A 24,332-nucleotide genomic window follows, 5' to 3' on the forward strand; every position below is an offset into this window, starting at 1 on the left:
TCTAAGCATTGCAGAATACTGGAAGAGTGAAGCAACAATCATTTTGAAAGGATTTGAAGTCATGGGATGCTTATTCTTCAAAGAGCGTTAACAAAGTACAATTGTACGAAGTGTACAACCACTACCTCCACTACTCTATTTTTGTCTCTGCTACAAGACAAGACAAACAGCTCTGCCTGCAACGATGTTCCTTCACAATGGGAATGGATTTGAAATTGATCCTTCATAGGACAATAAACATATCAGGAAAAAGATCATTGGTGATTGATCAAAGCTTCAAACGACTCTTTTTTGATGTGCTGACAATTCACAACGTCTCTTTCACACCTCTATATAAAGGAGTGAAGACTTAGAGATTGGCAATGTAACAGCCCGATTTTCGCTAGATTTATTTTATTATTTATTTATGTATGTTATATGTGTTGTTATGTGATTATTTGCCTCTGTGTGCATTTTTGGTTGGGAATTGTAGAATTCGGTGTTAGAAGGGTATTTTAGTCATTTAGACTTGGGGGCATTTTGGTCATTTTGAGAGTAAGGGTAATTTTGTAATTTTGGTTGAGGATTATTTTTTTAGTGCTTAGTGAGAGTTATTATTTTACTAAGTGTTAAGGAGTTGTAGTAATTATTATATTTACCGGTAAGTGACCGTTGGTGATATAATTTACCGTTAAGTGAGTAATAACATTTTTGGAGGTTAGAATAGAAATGGGTTAGGTCCATTAAGGTTTGTGAGTTGAGCCCCATTGAATAGAGCATATATATAAACTCTAGTTGTTGGTGAAAATTAGGTTTTACAAACATTTCTCATTTCATTTCATTTGAGAGAAGAGATAGAGGCTAGGGAGAAGAAAGGGTTTGAAGAGGTTAAAGAACACGGGTTAGAAGGCAAAGAGGCGATTCATCATCTAGGAGCTAAATTGAAGCTTGGGTTAGAGATTCTTGGTGTTAGAGGTAAGAGGGTTAGGCTTCACTCATAATTTCATAACTTTTTCTTTTTACCCATTTTGTGAAATTGATGAATTGAACCTAATTAATTGTAAATTCGTGCTTACGTTTTGATGCAATGTTTGGGTACGTAAATTGAATGTTAATTGAATTGTTGATGATGAAAGTTCATGCTTAAGTTGTAGTTATATGTGTGTTTTGCATTTTTGTCCAAAAATGATGATATGAGGTGTTGTTGTAATGAGTTATTGATGAATTCATGACAGTTAGTTGCTGTTGTTCCTGAGAGATGTTGTTGTTGATGATTAAAACCTTGGGTAATCATAATTGTGGGGTTTGCTATGACTTTGTGTTGTTTTTGAAGTTTTAATGAAAAATGGGTCAAATGGTGATTTTTGTTACAAGGATGTTTTGGGGCAAATTTTATATGGAATTGAGTGTCTTTTCATGTTTAGAAATGTTTAAACAAACTTTGGGATCAAATTTGAGTATTGGAAAGTCATAATTGGGGTTTTGGGGTAAAAAAATGGGTTTTTCTCGTCACTGGACTGTCCCAACTCGCCACAACGAGCTGGGGGCGAGTTGGAGGCGAGCAGGAGGTGCTCCCTGTGGCTTTACTCGCCGAGGCGAGTGATTTACTGGCCGGGGCGAGCTGCACAGTGGCACCATCCCCTGTTTCGCGTTCTTGCCAAATGATTTTTGGTTTTTGAGTTATGATGAAAATACTCCAAGGTGGTCTTGGTGAAATTTTACGAAAATTCCGCATAACTATTTTTAAGTCGACCCAAACCTTATGGATTGTTTCCAATCTTCGAAACTTGAGTTTTATGAGTTTAACTAAGGTGTTTAATGGCATTTAAACTATGATGCGGTGAATCTAACTTGTCTTCTTTGAAAATGTAAATTTTTGTGAAAAATGACTAAGTGAGACGAACTTCGAAATTTTTGTGAATCCTTCCTAGGTAGCCGATGAAATGCTTATGTAACCTCTACTGCACGTATAAGTGACTTGTGAGAATACATGGCATAGGCAATTGAGCTTTTAGAATTTGTTTTTGTTCATAACCTCTAGTATTTCTAAGATGTGACTTTTGGAGACGAATTTGGTAGAAAATGACCTTAAGAATTAATTATCTTGTGAATTCTTTGTGGATAGATACTATACCTTATGTGAAGATGATTGGGGTGTATTTATGTGACAACTACATGTTGCTTGAATTATGGATGTTGTTGGTGATTGTATATATGTTAAGTGGTGGTGAATTGTTGTTGTTTGCATATATACAAGTATTGGTGATGTGAGGTGATTTGTTTGTGTGAACATATGCATTGTAGTTGAGTCATATGTTCATGCATTCATGACTAATGGTGGTGGATTTTATATCCAATGGTGGTGATTATGATACCACATGCATCTAGATGAGTCTAACACATGCATCTAACAATTAACAATTCAATCCACAATTACAATTAGCAATTCAATCACCAAACACATCTCAATGCAATTCAATTCACCAATAGTTTATGCAATGGCTCTAGACTCATCTAGATGCATGTGGTACCAAATCACCTCAAGGTCGTCACCTTCGATGCAACAAAAACATCGTAATCACCTCAATTGGATATAAAATCCACCACCATCAGTCATGAATGTATGAACATATGACTCAACTACAAATGCATATGTTCACACAAACAATAATCACCTCACCATCACCAATACTTGTATATATGCAATCAACAACAATTCACCACCACATATTATATATACAATCACCAACAACATCCACAACACAATCAACATATAGTTGTCACACATAAATACACCACCAATCATCTCCACATAAATCAACATATAGTTGCCACAATTCCACATAATCCATACAAATGAACAAATACAACATATGATCACAAACATCATATTCATCACTCAACAACCATTCATACATCATCTTATAATCATATTAATCTATTCATAAAAGGTTGATAAACAATTGGCTCTCAAAAATCATTTTCGATCAAATTCGTCTCTCAAGTCAAAATATTACAAGTAATTGAGCAATTAAGCCAAAACCAAGTAAACAAGCTCAATTGCCTATGCCATGTATTCTCAAAAGTCTCATATATGTGCAGTAGAGGTTACATAAGCATTTCATCGGCCAATCGCGACGAATTCACGAAAAACTCAAAGTTCGTCTCACTTTATCACTTTTCACAAAATTTTACATTTTAAAAGCAAAACAAGTTCAAACTTGATGGAACCAATCACAACCATTTTTAGAAATCATATAAACATTAAACAACTCTAATCCCACTTCAATTTTCGGAGAAAACGAGTTTTTGGAAAATCGACGTTTGGACCGTTTTTATAAAAGTTAGACGATTTTTATAAATTCAAGTCCAAACCAAATCAAATCATGTTCCAGTAGGATTAAAAGTGTAAACAGAGGTTAATTATGTCCAAAGAAACATTTTAGAAGTATCTGATTGGTCCCCAAGTACACGAAAACAAAAATCAAAAGTTGTTGAACTGGGGCTAGGAAGCTTTCGCGTCCTCTGCACGCTTTAGCGTCCTAGTTCCATAAAGTCCTGGAACAGCACGCTTTTGGGACGCTTCTGGGACGCTGATGGGTCGCTTTAGCGTCCTAAGCACGCTAAAGCGTCCTTCATCAGAATTCCAGAACTCAGTTACGGGTTCTAACCCATTTTTACCCCAAAATCCAATTTTCAATCCCCCAATTCACCAAAACAAGTTCCAGAAAGTGTTTATAGGTCAAAATAGGTTCAATACACTTAAACACATACAAATTTTGGAATTAAATCATCAACATAACCAAATTCACCAAATTATCATTACACTTTCAACTTCAACAACAATATCAAATCTCATCATCAATTCATCAATCTTGGTACCCAACGCACCAATTCAACAACAATATGTTCCAAATCAATAACAACAACTAATGAACACAAATTCATGCACAATTCATCACCACAACTTCATTTCTCATCAAACTTGGTCAAGAACACAAAACACGAACAATTATGCATTTAAACATGTTAATTCACATACTAACATGCAATTATCATATAAATCATGTTCTCAAACATAACAACAACAATTATGCACGAATTTTACAACAATTAGGTTCAATTCATCAATTTAACAAAAATGGGTAAAGAGAAAAAATTTAGGAATTATGGTTGAAACCTAACCCTCTTACCTCTAACACCAAGAATCTCTAACCCAAGCTTCAATTTAGCTCCTAGATGATGAATCCCCTCTTCTAGCTCTAGCCTTCCTCTTCAGTCTCTTCAAAACCTTTCTTCTCTCTAGCCTCTATCTCTTATCTCAAATGAAATGAAATGATAAATGTTTGTAAACCTAATTTTCACCAACAACTAGAGTTTATATATCCTCTACTCAATTGGGCTTATCTCACAAACCTCAATGGGCCTAACCCATTTCTATTCTAACACCCAAAATGTTACTACTCACTTAATGGTAAAATATGACACTAACAGTCACTTAATGGTAATAAATAATTACTACAACTTCCTAACACTTAGTAAAAATACTAACTCTCACCAATCACTAAAAATAATCCTCAACCAAAATTACAAAATTACCCCTACTCTCAAAATGACCAAAATGCCCCTAAATCCAACATGACTAAAATACCCTTCTACACTGAATTCTACAATTCCCAACCAAAAATATACACAGACGCAAATAATCACATAAGAGCACATATAATACACATAAATAAATAATAAAATAAAACTAGCGAAAATCGGGCTGTTACAACTCTGGATACGCAACCCTCATCCTAATCTTCGACTCCCAAGTGGCACTCTCACCAGTCGGTCCAACCCAAATCACTTTAACCGAAAAGATCTCCTTGCCACGTAAACGCTTCACCTCCCGATCCTCAATCCTCACTGGCCAATTCTCAACAGTCAAATTATCCCTTACTTCCAAATCATCCACTTGAATCACATGAGACGCATCATACACATACTTCCGCAACTGAGACACATGAAACACATCATGAAGGTTCGACAAAGATGGTGGTAGTGCAATCCGATACGCTACAACCCCAACCTTCTCAACAATCTCAAAGGGTCCAACAAAACGAGGAGTCAACTTTCGACACTTCAAAGCACGTCCAACACCAGTTACAGGATTCACTCTCAAAAACACATGATCACCAACTTGAAACTCAAGGTCTTTCCTCCTCTTATCATGATAACTCTTCTGCCTACTCTGAGATGCTCTCATCTTCTCCTGGATCATCTTAACCTTCTCGGTCGTCTCTTGCACAACTTCCGGTCCTAACAAAGCACTTTCTCCTGATTCATACCAACACAATGGAGTCCTACATCTCCGACCATACAAAGCTTCAAACGGTGCCATTCCGATACTAGAATGAAAACTGTTGTTGTAAGTAAACTCAATCAACGGTAAACATTCGACCCAACTGACACCTTGCTCCAACACACAAGCTCTCAACAAATCTTCCAAACTCTGAATAGTCCTCTCCGTCTGACCATCAGTCTGTGGATGATAAGCAGAATTCAACCTCAACTTAGTTCCCAAAGCAGCTTGCAAACTCTCCCAAAACTAAGAAGTAAACCTCGAATCCTGATCTGACACAATACTAGAAGGAACACCATGCAATCTAACAATCTGCTCAATGTAGATTTCAGCCAACTTTGCCACAGACATACCGGTCTTAATAGGAACAAAATGTGCTGACTTCATCAACCGATCAACAATCACCCAAATAGAATCAAAACCCTTCACAGTCTTCGGCAAAGGTCCAACAAAATCCATTGATATACTATCCCACTTCCACTCTGGCACAAACAACGGTTGCATCAAACCTGACGGTCTCTGATGTTCAATCTTAGACTTCTGACACACCAAACAAGCATACACAAACTCTGCGATCTCTTTCTTCATTCCAGGCCACCAAAACAACCTCTTCAAATCCTGATACGTCTTACTCGCTCCTGGATGAATACTCAAACTACTTCTGTGACCTTCTTCCAAAATCCTTCTGTTAAGCTCAAGAACTCTCGGCACACAAACACGATCACGAAACATCAAAACATCGTTCTCATCCAATCTGAAGTCTCCACCCTTACCTTGGTTAACCAATACCACACGATCAACAAGTTCCAAATCTTCCTTCTGACTATTCTTAATCTCCTCCAAAATATTACTCGTCAGCTTCAACATGCCCAACTTCACACCATCCGGCGTCAACTCACTAACCAAACTCAAATCTCAGAATTGCTCAATCAACTCTAACTCTTTAACCATCAAAGAAGACATATGTAACGACTTCCTACTCAAAGCATCAACAATAACATTCGCCTTCCCAGGGTGATAACTCAACTGAAAATCAAAATCCTTAAGATACTCCAAATATTTTCTTTGCCTCATATTCAACTCCTTTTGGTCGAACAAATACTTCAAACTCTTGTGATCACTGAACACTTCAAACTTAGAACCATACAGATAGTGCCTCCAAATCTTCAACACATACACAACGGTTGCTAATTCCAAATCGTGAGTCGGATAATTCTTCCCATGCACTTCAACTGCCTCAAAGCATAAGCCACAACCTGACGATTCTGCATAAGCACACCACCAAGACCCATCTTCAAACTTAGAAGCATCACAATACACAACAAACGATTCCTTCGGATTCGGCAAAATCAACACTGGAGCCGAAGTCAACCTCTTCTTCAACTCTTGGAAACTCTTCTCACACTTAGCATCCCAAACATAAGCTTGTTTTTTCAGAGTCAACTGCATCAATGGCAACGCCAACTGATGACATGCTGTCATTACGTAATATTTAGGACTTATTTTGACATTTTGATAGAGTTCTAAGAAACATTTAGTGTCCAGGAGCAGTTAAAAGCATCAAATTTGGAAGAACTGGAATGAAGCCATCGTACTGCGATTCTCTAATCGCAATGCGATTACTTGAAGTCAGAGAGCATGTTTTTGAAGAAGCTGGATCGTAATACGATCCAACCAATCGTGATACGATTTCAAGAAGGGCTTTAAAGGAAATTAGGGTTTAAAGTACCAATCGTGGTACGATTTGTGTCATCGTGGTACGATTTTGGGCGATCCAGATTTGCCTATTTAAGCTGAAGTCAGTCTCAAACATGAGGATTACGATTTTGGAGAGCTAAAGTGCGATTTTAACACCCAGAAGGCTGCAGCGGAGAGGATTTCATCATCTCTAACCCAGTTTATGTATGTTTTAATTCTTTCATTGATTATGCTATTTGTAAACTCAATTATGAGTAGCTAAATCTCTTAGAGATTAGGTCGGAGATGAACCTATGTAACCCTAATTGATCATATGTTGCTGTGAAACTCTATTGTTTATTAATGAATTTCTAGTCTTTATTCAATTCAATTGTTCTTAATGCTTTTTATATCCTGATCAAATATAAACATGATTTTGTGAGAACGAATGACTACTGACCATAGCTTTCGACTTAGACCTAATTGAATTGTTCTAATAAACATGGTTAGTCTAGGAATGGATAATCGTTTGTTAGTGATATTAGGTTAACGTTCATAAAACCTTCAAGGATTATTAGACCACCTAAGGAATTAGGGGCTGTAGTTTAAGAAGAGGGTCCTAACTCAAGGGATTGATTAGGGCTAATTTGTTAACTATCGTAAAACTAGAAAATCATTAGTAACAATAGGTGCAGTAACCAATTAAGGGAAACATAGAGGATTCGAAGACCTGATCTCATCTCTCCATATTTTCTTAATCAAATCTTATTCTTTTATTTGATTTCATAAAATCAAACCAAATCTACTGCCTAGTGGCAAACAAAAATAAACTTTTATACATCCTATTTTTATAACGCGATTGAATTATTGAAGTTAAAAACAGTCCTTGTGGGATCGATATTTTTACTACTTCGATAGTATTTGGTGCACTTGCCAAACATCTATCACCAACTTAGAGAATCCCTCAATGAACCTCCAATAATAACCTGCCAACCCAAGAAAGCTTCTAACTTCAAAAACAGACTTAGGTGATTCCCACTGCAACACTGCATCAACCTTCGACGGATCTACATCAATACCACCCTTAGAAATCACATGACCAAGGAAACTCACTTCCCGCAACCAAAACTCACACTTCGACAACTTAGCAAACAACTGATTCTATTTCAAGACTCCCAAGACAATCCTCAAATGCTCGGCATGCCCTTCCTCAGACTTCGAATACACCAAAATATCATCTATAAACACCACCACAAAACGGTCTAGAAAAGGATGAAATATTCTATTCATGTACCCGATGAAAACACCTGGCGCATTAGACACTCCAAATGGCATCACAGAATACTCATAGTGTCCATACCTCATTATGAACGCAGTTTTGGATATATCTTCCGCATTTACTCTAATCTGATGATATCCTGATCTCAAATCAATCTTGCTAAACACTTCCGCACCAACCAACTGATCCATCAAATCATCAATCCTTGGAAGCCGATACCGATTCTTGATTGTTACCTTATTCAACTGCCGATAATCCACACACAACCTCATGCTTCCATCTTTCTTCTTAACAAGCAACACAGGAGCACCCCACGGAGAAACACTCGACCTGATAAACTGCTTCTCAAGTAACTCTTCCAACTGCTTCTTCAATTCACCTAACTCTAATGCAGACATATGATAAGGCACAATCGAAATAGTACTCGTTCCTGGCACCAAATCAATTGCAAACTCAACTTCCCTCTCCGGCGGTAACTTGGTAACGTCGTCCGGAAATACTTTTGGAAACTCTTGCACTACCGGCAAATCACCGACACCTTTCTCACTACTTTCATTCAAAGAAGCAAACATCATGAACACACTAGATGCACCATCCAAAGACTTCTTCACTTGCTCTACGGTCAAGAACTTCCCACCTTCCTCAGCTACAGGCTTAGAAAACGTTACACTCTTGGTCAAACAATTAATGTTAACACCAAAAGTCAACATCCAATCCATACCAAAAATCACGTCCATATGCTTCAACGGAAGACACACAAGATCCAACTCAAAATCAACATTGCCAAAACTAACAGGACACTTAGCACACACAAAAGAAGTAGTCACCGAACCACTAGCTGGGGTGTCGATAACCATCCCTCGAAACAACGGAGTCACAACCAAACCCAAACGCTCAACACAACTAACCGCAATAAAAGAATGAGTAGCACCAGTATCAATAATGGCAATCAAAGGAGTACTATTGATAAAACACATACCTCGAATGAGATTATCCGGATTCTCCACCTCTTCCGCATTCAATGCAAACACCTTCCCCGCCGCCTTCTTCGGCTTGGTACACTTAGTACTGATATGCCCCTTCTCACCACAATTATAGCAAGTGATCTCCTTCTTGCACTCAAAAGCCTTGTGACCTGCTTCTCCACACTTGTAGCACTTCTCACCACCCTTGCAATCATTTGCAAAATGACCCAATGTGCCACACTTATAGCACCTCACCTCAGCAACATTCACCTTAGAGCCTCCACCAAATTCTCTCTTATTTCCTTTATCCTTGTTATACGGCTTTCCAAATCCATGACTCTTTCCTTTCTTCTCATTCTGAGCCTTGTAGTGATTAACCTTAGCTCTTCCAGCATCATCAAACATACGACACTTATGCACCAAGGTATCAAAATCACGGATCTCCTGAATACACATGTACTGATAGATGTCGGGCCTCAAACCGCTTTCAAACCTCACACACTTGGAAACCATCGCACCCTCCGCATTGATGTACGAACAAAACCTCGAAAGCTCCTCAAACTTCGCCAAAACCACAACCACAAACAACTGAGCTTCTCAATCCAAAAGATAACTGGAGTATGCGGCTTCTCCCCACTTAGCTCAGGTCTGCCTAAAAGAACGGAACACCGGAACAAGTACCGACATTACTTCCATACATGTCGCATACAACGGGAAAACAACCAACCAACAGATAAGAACAACATCACAACAACAAAAGAACAAGTACCGAAGGTAACTCATTACCATTCACATAATAACAGGGTAAATCAACAAACACTAATCTACTAGTCTGGACAAGACTAACCAGGCTCTGATATCAACTTGTAACACCTACTTCTATTAAGCGGTAAAACGCGCGAATACATCAGACATATTCTAGAAATAGATGTTACGTCTTCAAAATCAGACATACATACATAAAGATCATGTTACATAACATTGCAGCGGAACATACGTATAATTCATGAACATCTCCAAATCTCAACTTAATACAAATGTATCATCCAAATATCATCACCACAACTTCATTTCTCATTAAACTTGCTCAAGAACACAAAACACCAACAACTATGCATTTAAACATGTTAATTCACATACTAACATGCAATTATCATATAAATCATGTTCTCAAACATAACAACAACAATTATGCACGAATTTTACAACAATTAGGTTCAATTCATCAATTTAACAAAAATGGGTAAAGAGAAACAATTTAGGAATTATGGTTGAAACCTAACCCTCTTACCTCTAACACCAAGAATCTCTAACCCAAGCTTCAATTTAGCTCCTAGATGATGAATCACCTCTTCTAGCTCTAGTCTTCCTCTTCAATCTCTTCAAAACCTTTCTTCTCTCTAGCCTCTATCTCTTCTCTCAAATGAAATGAAATGATAAATGTTTGTAAACCTAATTTTCACCAACAACTAGAGTTTATATATCCTCTACTCAATTGGGCTTATCTCACAAAATTCAATGGGCCTAACCCATTTCTATTCTAACACCCAAAATGTTACTACTCACTTAATGGTAAAATATGACACTAACGGTCACTTAACGGTAATAAGTAATTACTACAACTTCCTAACACTTAGTAAAATACTAACTCTCACCAATCACTAAAATAATCCTCAACCAAAATTACAAAATTACCCCTACTCTCAAATTGACCAAAATGCCCCTAAATCCAAAATGACTAAAATACCCTTCTACACCGAATTCTACAATTCCCAACCAAAAATATACACAGAGGCAAATAATCACATAAGAGCACATATAATACACATAAATAAATAATAAAATAAAACTAGCGAAAATCGGACTGTTACAAGTGTTTCTCCGTGGGGTGCTCCTGTGTTGCTTGTTAAGAAGAAAGATGGAAGCATGAGGTTGTGTGTTGATTATCGGCAGTTGAACAAGGTGACAATCAAGAATCGGTATCCGCTTCCAAGGATTGATGATTTGATGGATCAGTTGGTTGGTGCGGAAGTGTTCAGCAAGATTGTTTTGAGATCAGGATATCATCAGATTAGGGTAAAGGCGGAAGATATATTTAAAACTGCGTTCAGAACAAGGTATGGACACTAAGAGTATTCTGTGATGCCATTTGAAGTATATAATGCGCCAGGTGTTTTCATGGAATACATGAATAGAATATTTCATCCTTTTCTGGATCGTTTTGTGGTGGTGTTTATAGATGCTATTTTGGTGTATTCAAAGTCTGAGGAAGAGCATGTCGAGCATTTGAGGATTGTGTTGGGAGTCTTGAAAGAGAAGAGGTTGTTTGCTAAGTTGTCGAAGTGTGAGTTTTGGTTGCGGGAAGTGAGTTTCCTTGGTCTTGTGATTTCCAAAGGTGGTATTGTCGTGGATCCGTCGAAGGTTGATGCAGTGTTACAATGGGAATAACCTAAGTCTATTTTTGAAGTTAGAAGCTTTATTGGTTTAGCAGGTTATTATCGGAGGTTCATTGAGGGATTCTCTAAGTTGGCGTTGCCATTGACGCAGTTGACTTGGAATGGACAAGCTTATGTTTGGGATGCTAAGTGTGAGAAGAGTTTCCAAGAGTTGAAGAAGAGGTTGACGTCAGCTCCAGTGTTGATTTTTCTGAATCCGAAGGAATCATTTGTTGTGTATTGTGATGCTTCTAAGTTGGGTCTTGGTGGTGTGCTTATGCAGAATCGTCAGGTTGTGGCTTATGCTTCGAGGCAGTTGAACGTGCATGAGAAGAACTATCTGACTCATGATTTGGAATTGGCGGCAGTGGTGTATGTGTTGAAGATTTGGAGGCACTATATTTATGGTTCTAAGTTTGAAGTGTTTAGTGATCACAAGAGTTTGAAGTATTTGTTTGACCAGAGGGAGTTGAATATGAGGCAAAGAAGATGGTTGGAGTATCTAAAGGATTTCGATTTTCAGTTGAGTTATCACCCTGGGAAGCCAAATGTTGTTGCTGATGCTTTGAGTAGGAAGTCGTTGCATATGTCTGCTTTGATGGTTAAAGAGTTGGAATTGATTGAGCAATTTCGAGATTTGAGTTTGGTTAGTGAGTTGACGCCAGATGGTGTGAGATTGGGAATGTTGAAGCTGACGAGTAATATTTTGGAAGAGATTAAGAATGGACAGAAGGAAGATTTGGAACTCGTGGATCGAGTGGTGTTGGTTAATCAAGGCAAGGGTGGGGACTTCAGGTTGAATGAGAACGGTGTTTTGATGTTTCGTGATCGTGTTTGTGTACCGAGAGTTCTTGAGCTTAAGAGAAGGATTTTGGAAGAAGGTCATAAAAGTAGTTTGAGTATTCATCCAGGAGCGACTAAGATGTATCAGGATTTGAAGAGGTTGTTTTGGTGGCCTGGAATGAAGAAAGAGATTGTAGAGTTTGTGTATGCTTGTTTGATTTGTTAGAAATCTAAGATAGAACATCAGAAACCGTCAGGTTTAATGCAACCGTTGTTTGTGCCAGAGTGGAAGTGGGATAGTATATCAATGGACTTTGTTGGAGCTTAGCCGAAGACTGTGAAGGGTTTTTTTTCAATTTGGGTGATTGTTGAACGGTTGACGAAGTCGACACATTTTGTTCCTATCAAGACTGGTATGTCTGTGGCGATGTTGGCTGAGATCTACATTGAGCAGATTGTTAGATTGCATGGTATTCCTTCTAGTATTGTTTCGGATCGAGATCCGAGGTTTACTTCTAAGTTTTGGGAGAGTTTGCAAGTTGCTTTGGGAACTAAGTTGAGGTTGAGTTCTTCTTATCATCTCCAGACTGATGGTCAGACGGAGATGACTGTTCAGAGTTTGGAAGATTTGTTGAGAGCTTGTGTGTTGGAGCAAGGTGTCAGTTGGGTCGAATGTTTACCGTTGATTGAGTTTACTTACAAGAACAATTTTCATTCTAGTATTGGAATGGCACCGTTTGAAGCTTTGTATGGTCGAAGGTGTAGGACTCCTTTGTGTTGGTATGAGTCATGTGAAAGTGCTTTGTTAGGACCGGAAGTTGTGCAAGAGACGACCGGGAAGGTTAAGATGATCCAAGAAAAGATGAGAGCGTCTCAGAGTAGGCAGAAGAGTTATCATGATAAGAGGAGGAAGGACATTGAATTTCAGGTTGGTGATCATGTGTTTTTGAGAGTGAATCCTGTAACCGGTGTCAGACGTGCTTTGAAGTGTCGGAAGTTGACTCCTTGTTTTGTTGGACCGTTTGAGATTGTTGAGAAGGTTGGGGTTGTAGCGTATAGGATTGCGTTACCGCCATCTTTGTCGAATCTTCATGATGTGTTTCATGTGTCTCAGTTGCAGAAGTATGTGTATGATGTGTCTCATGTGATTCAAGTGGATGATTTGGAAGTAAGAGATAATTTGACTGTTGAGACTTGGCCAGTGAGGATTGACGATCGAGAGATGAAGCGTTTGCGTGGCAAGGAGATCGTTTTGGTTAAAGTGATTTGGGTTGGACCGACTGGTGAGAGTGCCACTTGGGAATCGAAGAGTAGGATGAGGGTTGCGTATCCAGAGTTGTTTCCTTCAGGTAATTTTCGAGGGCGAAAATTCTTTTTAGTGGGGGAGAGTTGTAACAGCCCGATTTTCGCTAGATTTATTTTATTATTTATTTATGTATGTTATATGTGCTCTTATGTGATTATTTGCCTCTGTGTGTATTTTTGGTTGGGAATTGTAGAATTCGGTGTCAGAAGGGTATTTTAGTCATTTAGACTTGGGGGCATTTTGGTCATTTTGAGAGTAAGGGTAATTTTGTAATTTTGGTTGAGGATTATTTTTTTAGTGCTTAGTGAGAATTATTATTTTACTAAGTATTAAGGAGTTGTAGTAATTATTATATTTACCGGTAAGTGACCGTTTGTGATATAATTTACCGTTAAGTGAGTAATAACATTTTTGGAGGTTAGAATAGAAATGGGCTAGGCCTATTAAGGTTTGTGAGTTGAGCCCAATTGAATAAAGCATATATATAAACTCTAGTTGTTGGTGAAAATTAGGTTTTACAAACATTTCTCATTTCATTTCATTTGAGAGAAGAGATAGAGGCTAGAGAGAAGAAAGGGTTTGAAGAGGTTGAAGAACAAGGGTTAGAAGGCAAAGATGGGATTCATCATCTAGGAGCTAAATTGAAGCTTGGGTTAGAGATTCTTGGTGTTAGAGGTAAGAGGGTTAGGCTTCACTCATAATTTCATAACTTTTTCTTTTTACCCATTTTGTGAAATTGAGGAATTGAACCTAATTAATTGTAAATTCGTGCTTAGGTTTTGATGCAATGTTTGGGTACGTAAATTTAATGTTAATTGAATTGTTGATGATGAAAGTTCATGCTTAAGTTGTGGTTATATGTGTGTTTTGCATTTTTGTCCAAAAATGATGATATGAGATGTTGTTGTAATGAGTTATTGATGAATTCATGATAGTTAGTTGCTGTTGTTGCTGAAAGATGTTGTTGTTGATGATTAAAACCTTGGGTAATCATAATTGTGGGGTTTGCTATGACTTTGTGTTGTTTTTGAAGTTTTAATGAAAAATGGGTCAAATGATGATTTTTGTTAGGAGGATGTTTTGGGGCAAATTTTATATGGAATTGAGTGTCTTTTCATGTTTAGAAATGTTTAAACAAACTTTGGGATCAAATTTGAGTATTGGAAAGTCAAAATTGGGGTTTTGGGGTAAAAAAAAATGGGTTTTTCTCTAACTGGACTGTCCCTACTCGCCACAGCGAGATGGGGGCGAGTTGGAGGCGAGCAGGAGGTGCTCCCTGTGGCTTTACTCGCCGAGGCGAGTGATTTACTCGCCGGGGCGAGCTGCACAGTGGAAGCATCCCCTATTTCGCGTTCTTGCGTCTGTTTTACACGTTTCTGTTTTGAATTGATTTTTCGTGTAAACATGTAAGTTGTAGATAATTTTGTTATCTTTCCAATGGCTTTGGTTTGACTTGAAAATGATTTTTGGTTTTTGAGTTATGATGAAAATACTCCAAGGTGGTCTTGGTGAAATTTTACGAAAATTCCGCATAACTATTTTTAAGTCTACCCAAACCTTATGGATTGTTTCCAATCTTCGAAACTTGATTTTTATGAGTTCAACTAAGGTGTTTAATGACATTTAAACTATGATGCAGTGAATCTAACTTGTCTTCTTTGAAAATGTAAATTTTTGTGAAAAATGATTTAGTGAGACGAACTTCGGAATTTTTGTGAATCCTTCCTATGTAGCCGATGAAATGCTTATGTAACCTCTACTGCACGTATAAGTGACTTGTGAGAATACATGGCATAGGCAATTGAGCTTGTAGAATTTGTTTTGGTTCATAACCTCTAGTATTTCTAAGTTGTGACTCTTGGAGACGAACTTGGTAGAAAATGACCTTAAGAATTAATTATCTTGTGAATTCTTTGTGGATAATACTATACCTTATGTGAAGATGATTGGGGTATATTTATGTGACAACTACATGTTGCTTGAATTATGGATGTTGTTGGTGATTCTATATATGTTAAGTGGTGGTGAATTGTTGTTGTTTGCATATATACAAGTATTGGTGATGTGAGGTGATTTGTTTGTGTGAACATATGCATTGTAGTTGAGTCATATGTTCATGCATTCATGACTAATGGTGGTGGATTTCATATCCAATGGTGGTGATTACGATGTTTTTGTTGCATCGGAGGTGACGACCTTAAGGTGATTTGGTACCACATGCATCTAGATGAGTCTAGAGACATTGCATAAATTGTTGGTGAATTGAATTGCATTGAGATGTGCTTGGTGGTTGAATTGCTAATTGTAATTGTGGATTGGATTGTTAATTGTTAATTGACAATGTGAAGTTGTGATATGTGTATGGTACACTTGTTGATATGAACTTGGAATGATGGAATGAATGATATGAATGTTGTGAATACTTGTGAATACATGTATGAATTGTTATTCTTGAATATATTCTTTCATCTCCAATGTTCTTGTTTAAATCTTATATGGATTATGATGATGTAATGCTAACCCTCAGTGGTTTACCACCTACCTTTCTGTATGGACGGGTAGATGGAGTGCAGGATGCTTAGACTATTTTGCTTGATGTTGCCGAGGAGTGGAGTTCCTCTTTTATGTGCAAGTGTCTAGATTAGGGCTCTGATCTAGGGTAGTTCTTGCATGTTGTTTTATTTGATTATGTATTTTGGAGTTGAGATGGTACTTGTTATTTGAGATTTGGAGAATACGTTTGTATCATGTTGAGATTTGAAGATGTTTAAGAATTATATGTATGTTCCGCTGCTATGTTATGTAACATGATCTTTATGCATGTATGTTGATTTTGAAGACGTATCATCTATTTCTAGAATATGTCTGATGTATTCGCGCGTTTTACCGCTTAATAGAAGTAGGGTGTTACAGGCAAGGCCTCAACAACAATTTACAAGTGCCAAAACTCTGCTGAAATTATTCTGCATTCAAAAGTTCATTAGAATTTCTGTTTCAAATTTCATATCTTAGATATTGTAGAGTCTTAAGAGTCTGTATCTGATTTGTATTGTGAACACCACTGATTGTATATCAAGTGTTCAACCTCAAACAATTTTCTTTGTAATTTTGTTTGACTAGAAGTCTCTTGCAGTTGTGCTTGAGCATTAGAAGTATCTTGATCGTGTTGAGGAGCATAGGAAGTCTCTTGCAGTTGTGCTTGAGCAGTTTGAAGTCTCTTGCTAGTTTTAGCAGTGAGCAATTGTAATCAGATATTACATTATAGTGAACTCTCCTTGGAAGTGCAAGGGGACAGGACTACTTCCGATTTGTGGAAGGAACCTGTATAATTGCTTTGTGTTTTTCTTCTTTCTCTCTCTGTTTTTTTCCGCTGCAAGTTAATCCTGAACATCACTTCAGAAGCAGAACTCTATTTGCTTCTGGTTAATGTTTTCAGTTTAGGAGAAAACGAAAAAAAAGGTAACATAATTCAACCCCCCTTCTTGTGTTTTTCTCACCTTCAGACATATGACTCGACAACAATGCATAAGTTCACACACAAACAATTCACCATGTCATCACCACTCATATAATATATATCCAATCATCAACAAAATAAACATCACTCAACATATATGTATTCACTAACAACATCACCATCAATCAACATATATGCTTTAATCAACATCAACTATATCATATAATCCAACAACTTCATCCAATTTCTCACTATTCAAGTAAAGGAGAAAACATTCACACTATTCAACACACTATGACAAACATCATATTCAACACCTAGCAAACATTCACATATATTCTTATAATCATATCACACTATTCACAAAAGATTTGCCAAGTATTTGGTCTTAAAGATTATTTTCGACAAAGTTCGTCTCTCATTTTACAACTTTAAAATAATTGAGACAATTGAACCAAAACCAAGTAAACAAGATCCAATGAATTAACTATGTATACACCTAGACCACATGTGTACAGTAGAGTATACATGTGCGTTTCACCGGCCAAATACGACAAAATCATCAAAATCACAAGTTACGACAAGTTCGTATCATTTTACCCTTTTCCAAGTTATCCGACAAAACAAAACAAACAAGTTTGGAAACCTCAACTAAGAATATATACAAATCACATATGAGTGTAGTAGTGTATACATCAATGTTTGCAAACAAACAAGTTTTGCAAAGTTCGTATCGTTTTACTTATAATGCAAAACCAATTCATTTTCTAAACAAAACCAAGTTAGATTCAACAAGAGATATGTTAAATACTCTTAAACCTCATAATTAAACTCCTAATACTTCTAGTTTTGATGTTTGGAAACAAACCATAAGTTTTGGGTTGACTTAGAAAGTTATCCTAAATTATCATAAACCAAAATCCAAAAATCCAAAAATCATTTTCAAGTCAAACCAAAACCATTGGAAAGCTAACACAATTATCTAAAACTTTCATATTTACACCAAATGCCAAATCAAAACAAAAATTTGCGAAAAAGACGTGAGAACGCGAAACCGGGCATGTTGTCAGAGAGCAACTCGCCCCAGCGAGTAAATCACTCGCCATGGCGAGCTATGACAGATAGCTCTCGGGAAAAACTCAACATTCACCCCAAAACCCCAATTTTTGATCCCTTAAGCTCAAATTTGATCCCAAAGTTTGTCCAACCGTTTATAAACATAAAAAGGGACACAAATCCATATAAAACTTGAACCAAAACATCATTTTAACAAAAATCACCATATGACCCATTTTTCATAAAAATCATCAAAAACAACACAATTTCATAATAAGCTGTATGATTATGATTACCCAAGGTTTCAAAATCAACAACAACATCTCATAACAGCAACAACAACAACCAATCATGAATTCATCAACAACTCATCAACAACAATATCATATTTCCTCAATTTTGAATGAAAACACAAGTATACATATATACACATCTTGAGCATGTAATTTCATCATCAACAACTTAATCAACATCAAATTCACATACCTAAACATTACAACAAAGCATAAGCATGAATTTTACCAATTAAATTCATAATAATCACTTTATATACAAATAAGCACTTTTACATAGAATTAGAGAACAGATTAAACTAAGAGATTATGAATGAAATCTAACCCCCTTACCTTAATTAGAAATAATTCTAGCAAAAGCTTCAATTTATCTCCTAAAATCTCTGTCACCTCTTGGTTCTTCAAGCTTCTCTCTTCTAACCCTTTTTGCTCATTCTCTTGAACTTTCTCTCTCTTCCTCACTCAAAATTCTATGAAATGAACAAATGATACTAGGTGACCTAATTTTCCCAATGACTAAGGTTTAAATAGGCTCGCCACTATTGGGCTTAACCCTTAAAAGTTTTAATGGGCTCAACACACTCATTAACCAATTCAAAATGTTTCTATTCACTCACGGGTAGAAACAATGATAGTTACCGGCTCTAAATAATTACCACCACCCACTAGAACTTAGTAAAAAAATAATAATGATTCTCACGTAAAACATTAAAAATAATTCTCACCACAAAATTATTAATTTACCCTTGCCCATAAAAAGACCAAAATACCCCTCTAGCACTGAAACCCACTAAAATACACACATAAGTAATTAATCACATACGAGCATAATTAAAACACGCATAAAAACAATTAAAATAAATCTAACGAAAATCGGGCTGTTATATAGAGGAGCTTGAATTCTTAAACCTAGAGAGAGAAATGATTAAGACAAATATTTGTGACCAAAACATGCTTATATACTCTTTCGGTGCAATTACCAAAATACCCTTCGTCTTAATCATTCTCATTCCTCATCGTAAATGAATTTCCTGAACACGTCCAATTGTTAAAACTCATATTGCTGACGAGTGGGATGTTACACAGATCCACGACCAAATACATTGAAACAAATTTGCCACTAAAATAAATAAAGGATCTATCCTTGATACCTTTTTTTCAAAAAAAATCAAATAAAATCAATTAAATATAATAGAATTGATGTGTATTCGACACCATTAAATTATCGAGTTATTGTCGCCTATTTCTTCAATGACCTGTCGGCGGGGTAACAAACACTATTATTTTGTCTCTTCGAAAACAAACGCTATTATTTTATTTCAATCACATCTAGTTACAAGAGTTTTTAACACGATTTTGGATTGCAAAAGTGCAAAACTTTCCTGCGGATATTATATGCTTTTCTTGAGGAAATTTTTGTATGAATGTTTGCTGCGGTTTTTAAAATCCTTATGAAATAACTACCCACAACGAAGTTATTATCTAGGAGTGCAAATCCTTGGCAAAATCCGCAGGAAACATTTTTCCTTCGAATTTATCATCAGATTACGCAGAAAATTCCACAGGAAAATCAAGAGTTTCTATCCAGAATGAAATGAGAAACCACAGATTCCATCCATACAAACCACGTTACAATTTAAAGGACTATCTAGTTAAAATGACTCAAACATAAATAACCAAAATTTTAGGTAGAGCAAATAGCCAAGACATAACATGAGCAAGCACCTGACCCTAGAAAACATAAAGTCAAGCTAGATATAATATCATATTTTGTAGCATCATAATTGATTTTAAAAAAATAGCATAAAGTTTCAAAATGATGTATGATCATGTTGTTAGATTTTTATATGGTCACTGTTCTCAACTTTGATTCATTTTCACACAACAACAAAAATAGAAGGATATATTGTAAAAAAAATTAAATGGGGGGAGAGGAATATAGATTTCTTTCAAATCTATAATTTGTGAAAGATATATGTGGCATAGTATCATGGAAAGGTATCGTTTAAATTTTGACTGAGAACACTACCTATTAGCCCAGTTTTCCCACCTCCCCTCTCAAATTTCTCTTACTGGTGGTTGAATTTTATGTTTGACACTTATATTTTTTACACTTTTCTTTCTTCTTTAACAAAATCCACAAAGCAAAAGGAATGTCCAAAATAATTAACTATCCAAAATAGGGTAGTGTAACATATTAGCTATCAAAATAATAAATTCGAAAGTGCATCAACAATTTCACAAATCACTCATTTGATGATATGTAAAACAACAAGGATAATCAAACAATATACAATTAGTCATTAATGAATTACAATACCTAACACCAAGGGCATTTAAAAAAAACTACACCATAGAAAAAAACTACAATAGGGAAATAGAAAAGTCGAACTTACTTTAGACTTTCTACACACAAAATAAAGTCTAACTTACTTTAGAGTTTCTACACACAAAACTGATTTCTCTTCAAAAAATATAAGTTTTTTAGGCTCTCATTAAAAAATAATTATTCGCAACCAATATACCTACAAAATGCACTTAATTAATTCCATTCAATCGCATAAATTTTAACATTCATAATTAAACTATTAATTTAATTCATGTACTCATATTTTATTTTAGGGTTAATTGTTCAAATTAAACCTGTAATATACACTATGTTTGAAAAATGACCTTGTAAAATAAAAAGCATATGTTATAGCCTTATAATTTGATATTCTTCTTATTTTTGACCCTATAATATATGCTTAGTCCAAAAACGTGACCTAGAGATTGAATTTTTTCATGATTCTTTCCAGGCATGTTTAGGATAATAAAATATGGCTTGAAACAAAAAATTATATTTTTTCGACGGATGAAAAATTAATTATGAAGTTTTATTCCCCATAATTGAATTTTTTAAATAATTTATAATTAATTTGTCTCTCGTTTCAAAACTGAAAAATTTCATTGTGAAAGTTCTTATTATGTTTTAACCATGCCTACAAAATTTGAGAACAAAATTTGACCTGTGAGCATACACTTACTAGGAACAAAATTTTAATTTTGCACGTTTTGGTTGAAAAATTAAAATAAATTGAAATGCTTTGAAACATTGCTGATAATTTTTATGTGTTTTTAAAGAAGACTCTGCAAACAATAAGCTCATAATTTGATTTATAAGTCGATATTTCCGTTGTTTTGTTTTTTTATTTTTTTTACGCTTTAAAAATTCATAATTAATTTGTCGCTTGTCGAAAATTTCTAATTTTTTGTGTACAACCATATTTGAACGTTTTTAACAAACCTCTAAAAAATCATAAAAAAAAAAATCAATGTCTAGGTTGCTTTTTTGGACTTCACGTATATTACAAAATAATAAGAATCTCGAATTACAGGATCATAATAAGTGTTTTTTTATTTTACAGGGTCGTTTTGTAGATTTCGTGTATATTACAAGGTCAATTTCAATAATTAGCACTTTATTTTAAAGTACAAAGCAAGTTTAATGCAGAAATAAAATAAATTTGAAACATAAAATGTTTTTATTTTATTTTTTTATAAGCAGATTGTAACGCCCAGACTAAACATAGCTAGAAAGTTTAGTATGTGCATTATCTTTAGTACTGGATATATTAATATTTACAACATAAAGTCTTCGAATGAATATTATATACACTACAATACATGATAAATCACTCTTGAAATCTTGCAACCGGTACGAACGAGCCCTTGTTGATTATCCATTTGGCCACATGCCTGCAACATCCTGCTAAACCAACCTGCTGATCTGAAACAAATAAGGATTGGGATGAGACATAATGTCTCAGTGAGTTCTACCTAATCCTAGGATATAGGTAACCTCGTGGAAAACCTAGGGTTACCACGTGTCTACAATACAACCAATCGATTGATTATACATGTGTGAAACATATTAACCTAGACGGTCGTGCATACTAGTATCGTCATAAGGCTCTTTATAACTTAGCTTATAAGTCTTGTCTTATATTCTACATGTCATGGCAGACATGGGAACCAAAGACCGCTACGTCAAGATACGATGACGCATCAAGACCTAACCAAAAATCATTCGTGACATGATCCTAAACTGGACGATCAGGGAGGTACTAAGATTGTCGACAGAATATCTTCATAATATGGTTCTATTGCATAAGCTTGTGCATACTTTATGTTCAAACATAAATGTGTCATAGCATCAATCATGATTATTCATTATGTTAGAAATTTAGCGTGTAACAAACAATTATCTGAGTTGATTTTACAGAGTGTATCAGGTGGAGTAACCCTGAGTACAATCCCTTACTTGATCGATGAATTCCTAGCTAAGGTACATCAGTCTCCTCTCAGTGCCGTGCGGGACTACCTTGTGGAGCATCTCCCATCCCCCTAACGTGAACCTCTTGAAATCCCCCTTGGCGTGGATCGCAAGAGACACGACACCTACATGTTACTTATAGTCTTGTTCATACATGAAGAGCTTATACTTAACTTGCATGAATGATCACCACGAGTTTGTAATCTACTCGTTTAGCGGTGAGTCATCAATTGCTTATACTTATCAATACATGGCTTAACATACTCAGGTTTCATGCTAACATACTAGTTATCGACGATCTACTTCGAGGCTCTATGGTTTTCCCATTCTTAGTTTTATCGCTACCCGAACATAAACATGCTTAGACTCTCATAGGCCATTCTTGTCGTATATGTTAATATTGCCCATGAGTTTCATTTTCGAGAAACGCCAGATGTAATGTGCATTGCTTCAATGATGTTTTGGGGTTTTAGCACTGGAAAACATTGAGAAAAAAACATTCATGTCATAAGAACAACATAGATCCATAAATAAAATCTCCAAATCCCGACACATGCGTAAAATCTCAACAACATACTCCAACGTTAAAATAAAAGACAAGACGGCATCCTAATCAGAGCCCTAAGCTAAGACTCCAAAAATAGATAGACGAGGTAGCTCCGCTATCCTCAAGCACTAACCAAGCAAGCAACAAAACTAATCTTGCACGCCGTCTACCCATTCATACAAATAGGTAGGCGGTCCAACATAGACCACTATGGGTTAGCTTCACATCAATCATAATCAAGAATAAACAAACATAAGCATTCAAGGATTTCATGCATAACACATATACATGCCCCTCCCTCCTAGAATACTAACATCACATGATTATTATCCCTCATTCCATACACCTCATCTATCACTTTACTAACATAGCATAGCAAGCATATTCAGTCTCTAATCAAGTCATCGACATAAGGTCATCCTTTATCAACATCAATCAATGAAAGGATTACTCACCGTATTGTTCATTTAGCATACTTAACTCAACAAGTACAATTCATCAATTCAAAGTTATAAGAAAGCAATCATTATTATCAAAGGAATCACCACATCATATGTATATATACATATATATACAAATTTCACCTCATCCTTATTATCAAAATAATTATCATCAATTGATTCACCGAGTGTAAGCACAAGAAAGTAAGACATGCAATTAGAGCATAGTACAATTATTCACAATCATCAAGAAAATCCACCAATGTGCATATACACCAATCCACATAATCACAACACAAACAAGTTCACAACGTCACCAACATGTAATTCACCAAGTACATTCATTCACCAAAAACATATGCAAATAAGACTCTTGCACAGATGGACAATGCACCTATACATGATTCCTAAATGCATGCGGTACCATTCACTAACAATGTCATCACCCCAATG

General features: G+C 36.0%; 1 protein-coding gene across 1 annotated transcript in view; it reads right to left on the bottom strand.

Moving 5' to 3' along the window:
- Positions 1-3,484: 3,484 nt before the first annotated feature.
- LOC146898870 (uncharacterized) overlaps positions 3,485-24,332 on the bottom strand; it is a 37,151-nt gene continuing 16,303 nt past the window's right edge. Inside the window, exon 2 of the mRNA XM_085736636.1 lies at positions 3,485-3,612. Coding sequence (XP_085592762.1) covers positions 3,485-3,612 — 128 coding nt within the window. The remainder of the gene's footprint in view (positions 3,613-24,332) is intronic.

Source organism: Medicago sativa, chromosome 8 (assembly GCF_051527215.1).
Source record: "Medicago sativa cultivar Bolivia chromosome 8, Bolivia_mono, whole genome shotgun sequence".
Classification (NCBI taxonomy): Eukaryota; Viridiplantae; Streptophyta; class Magnoliopsida; order Fabales; family Fabaceae; genus Medicago; species Medicago sativa.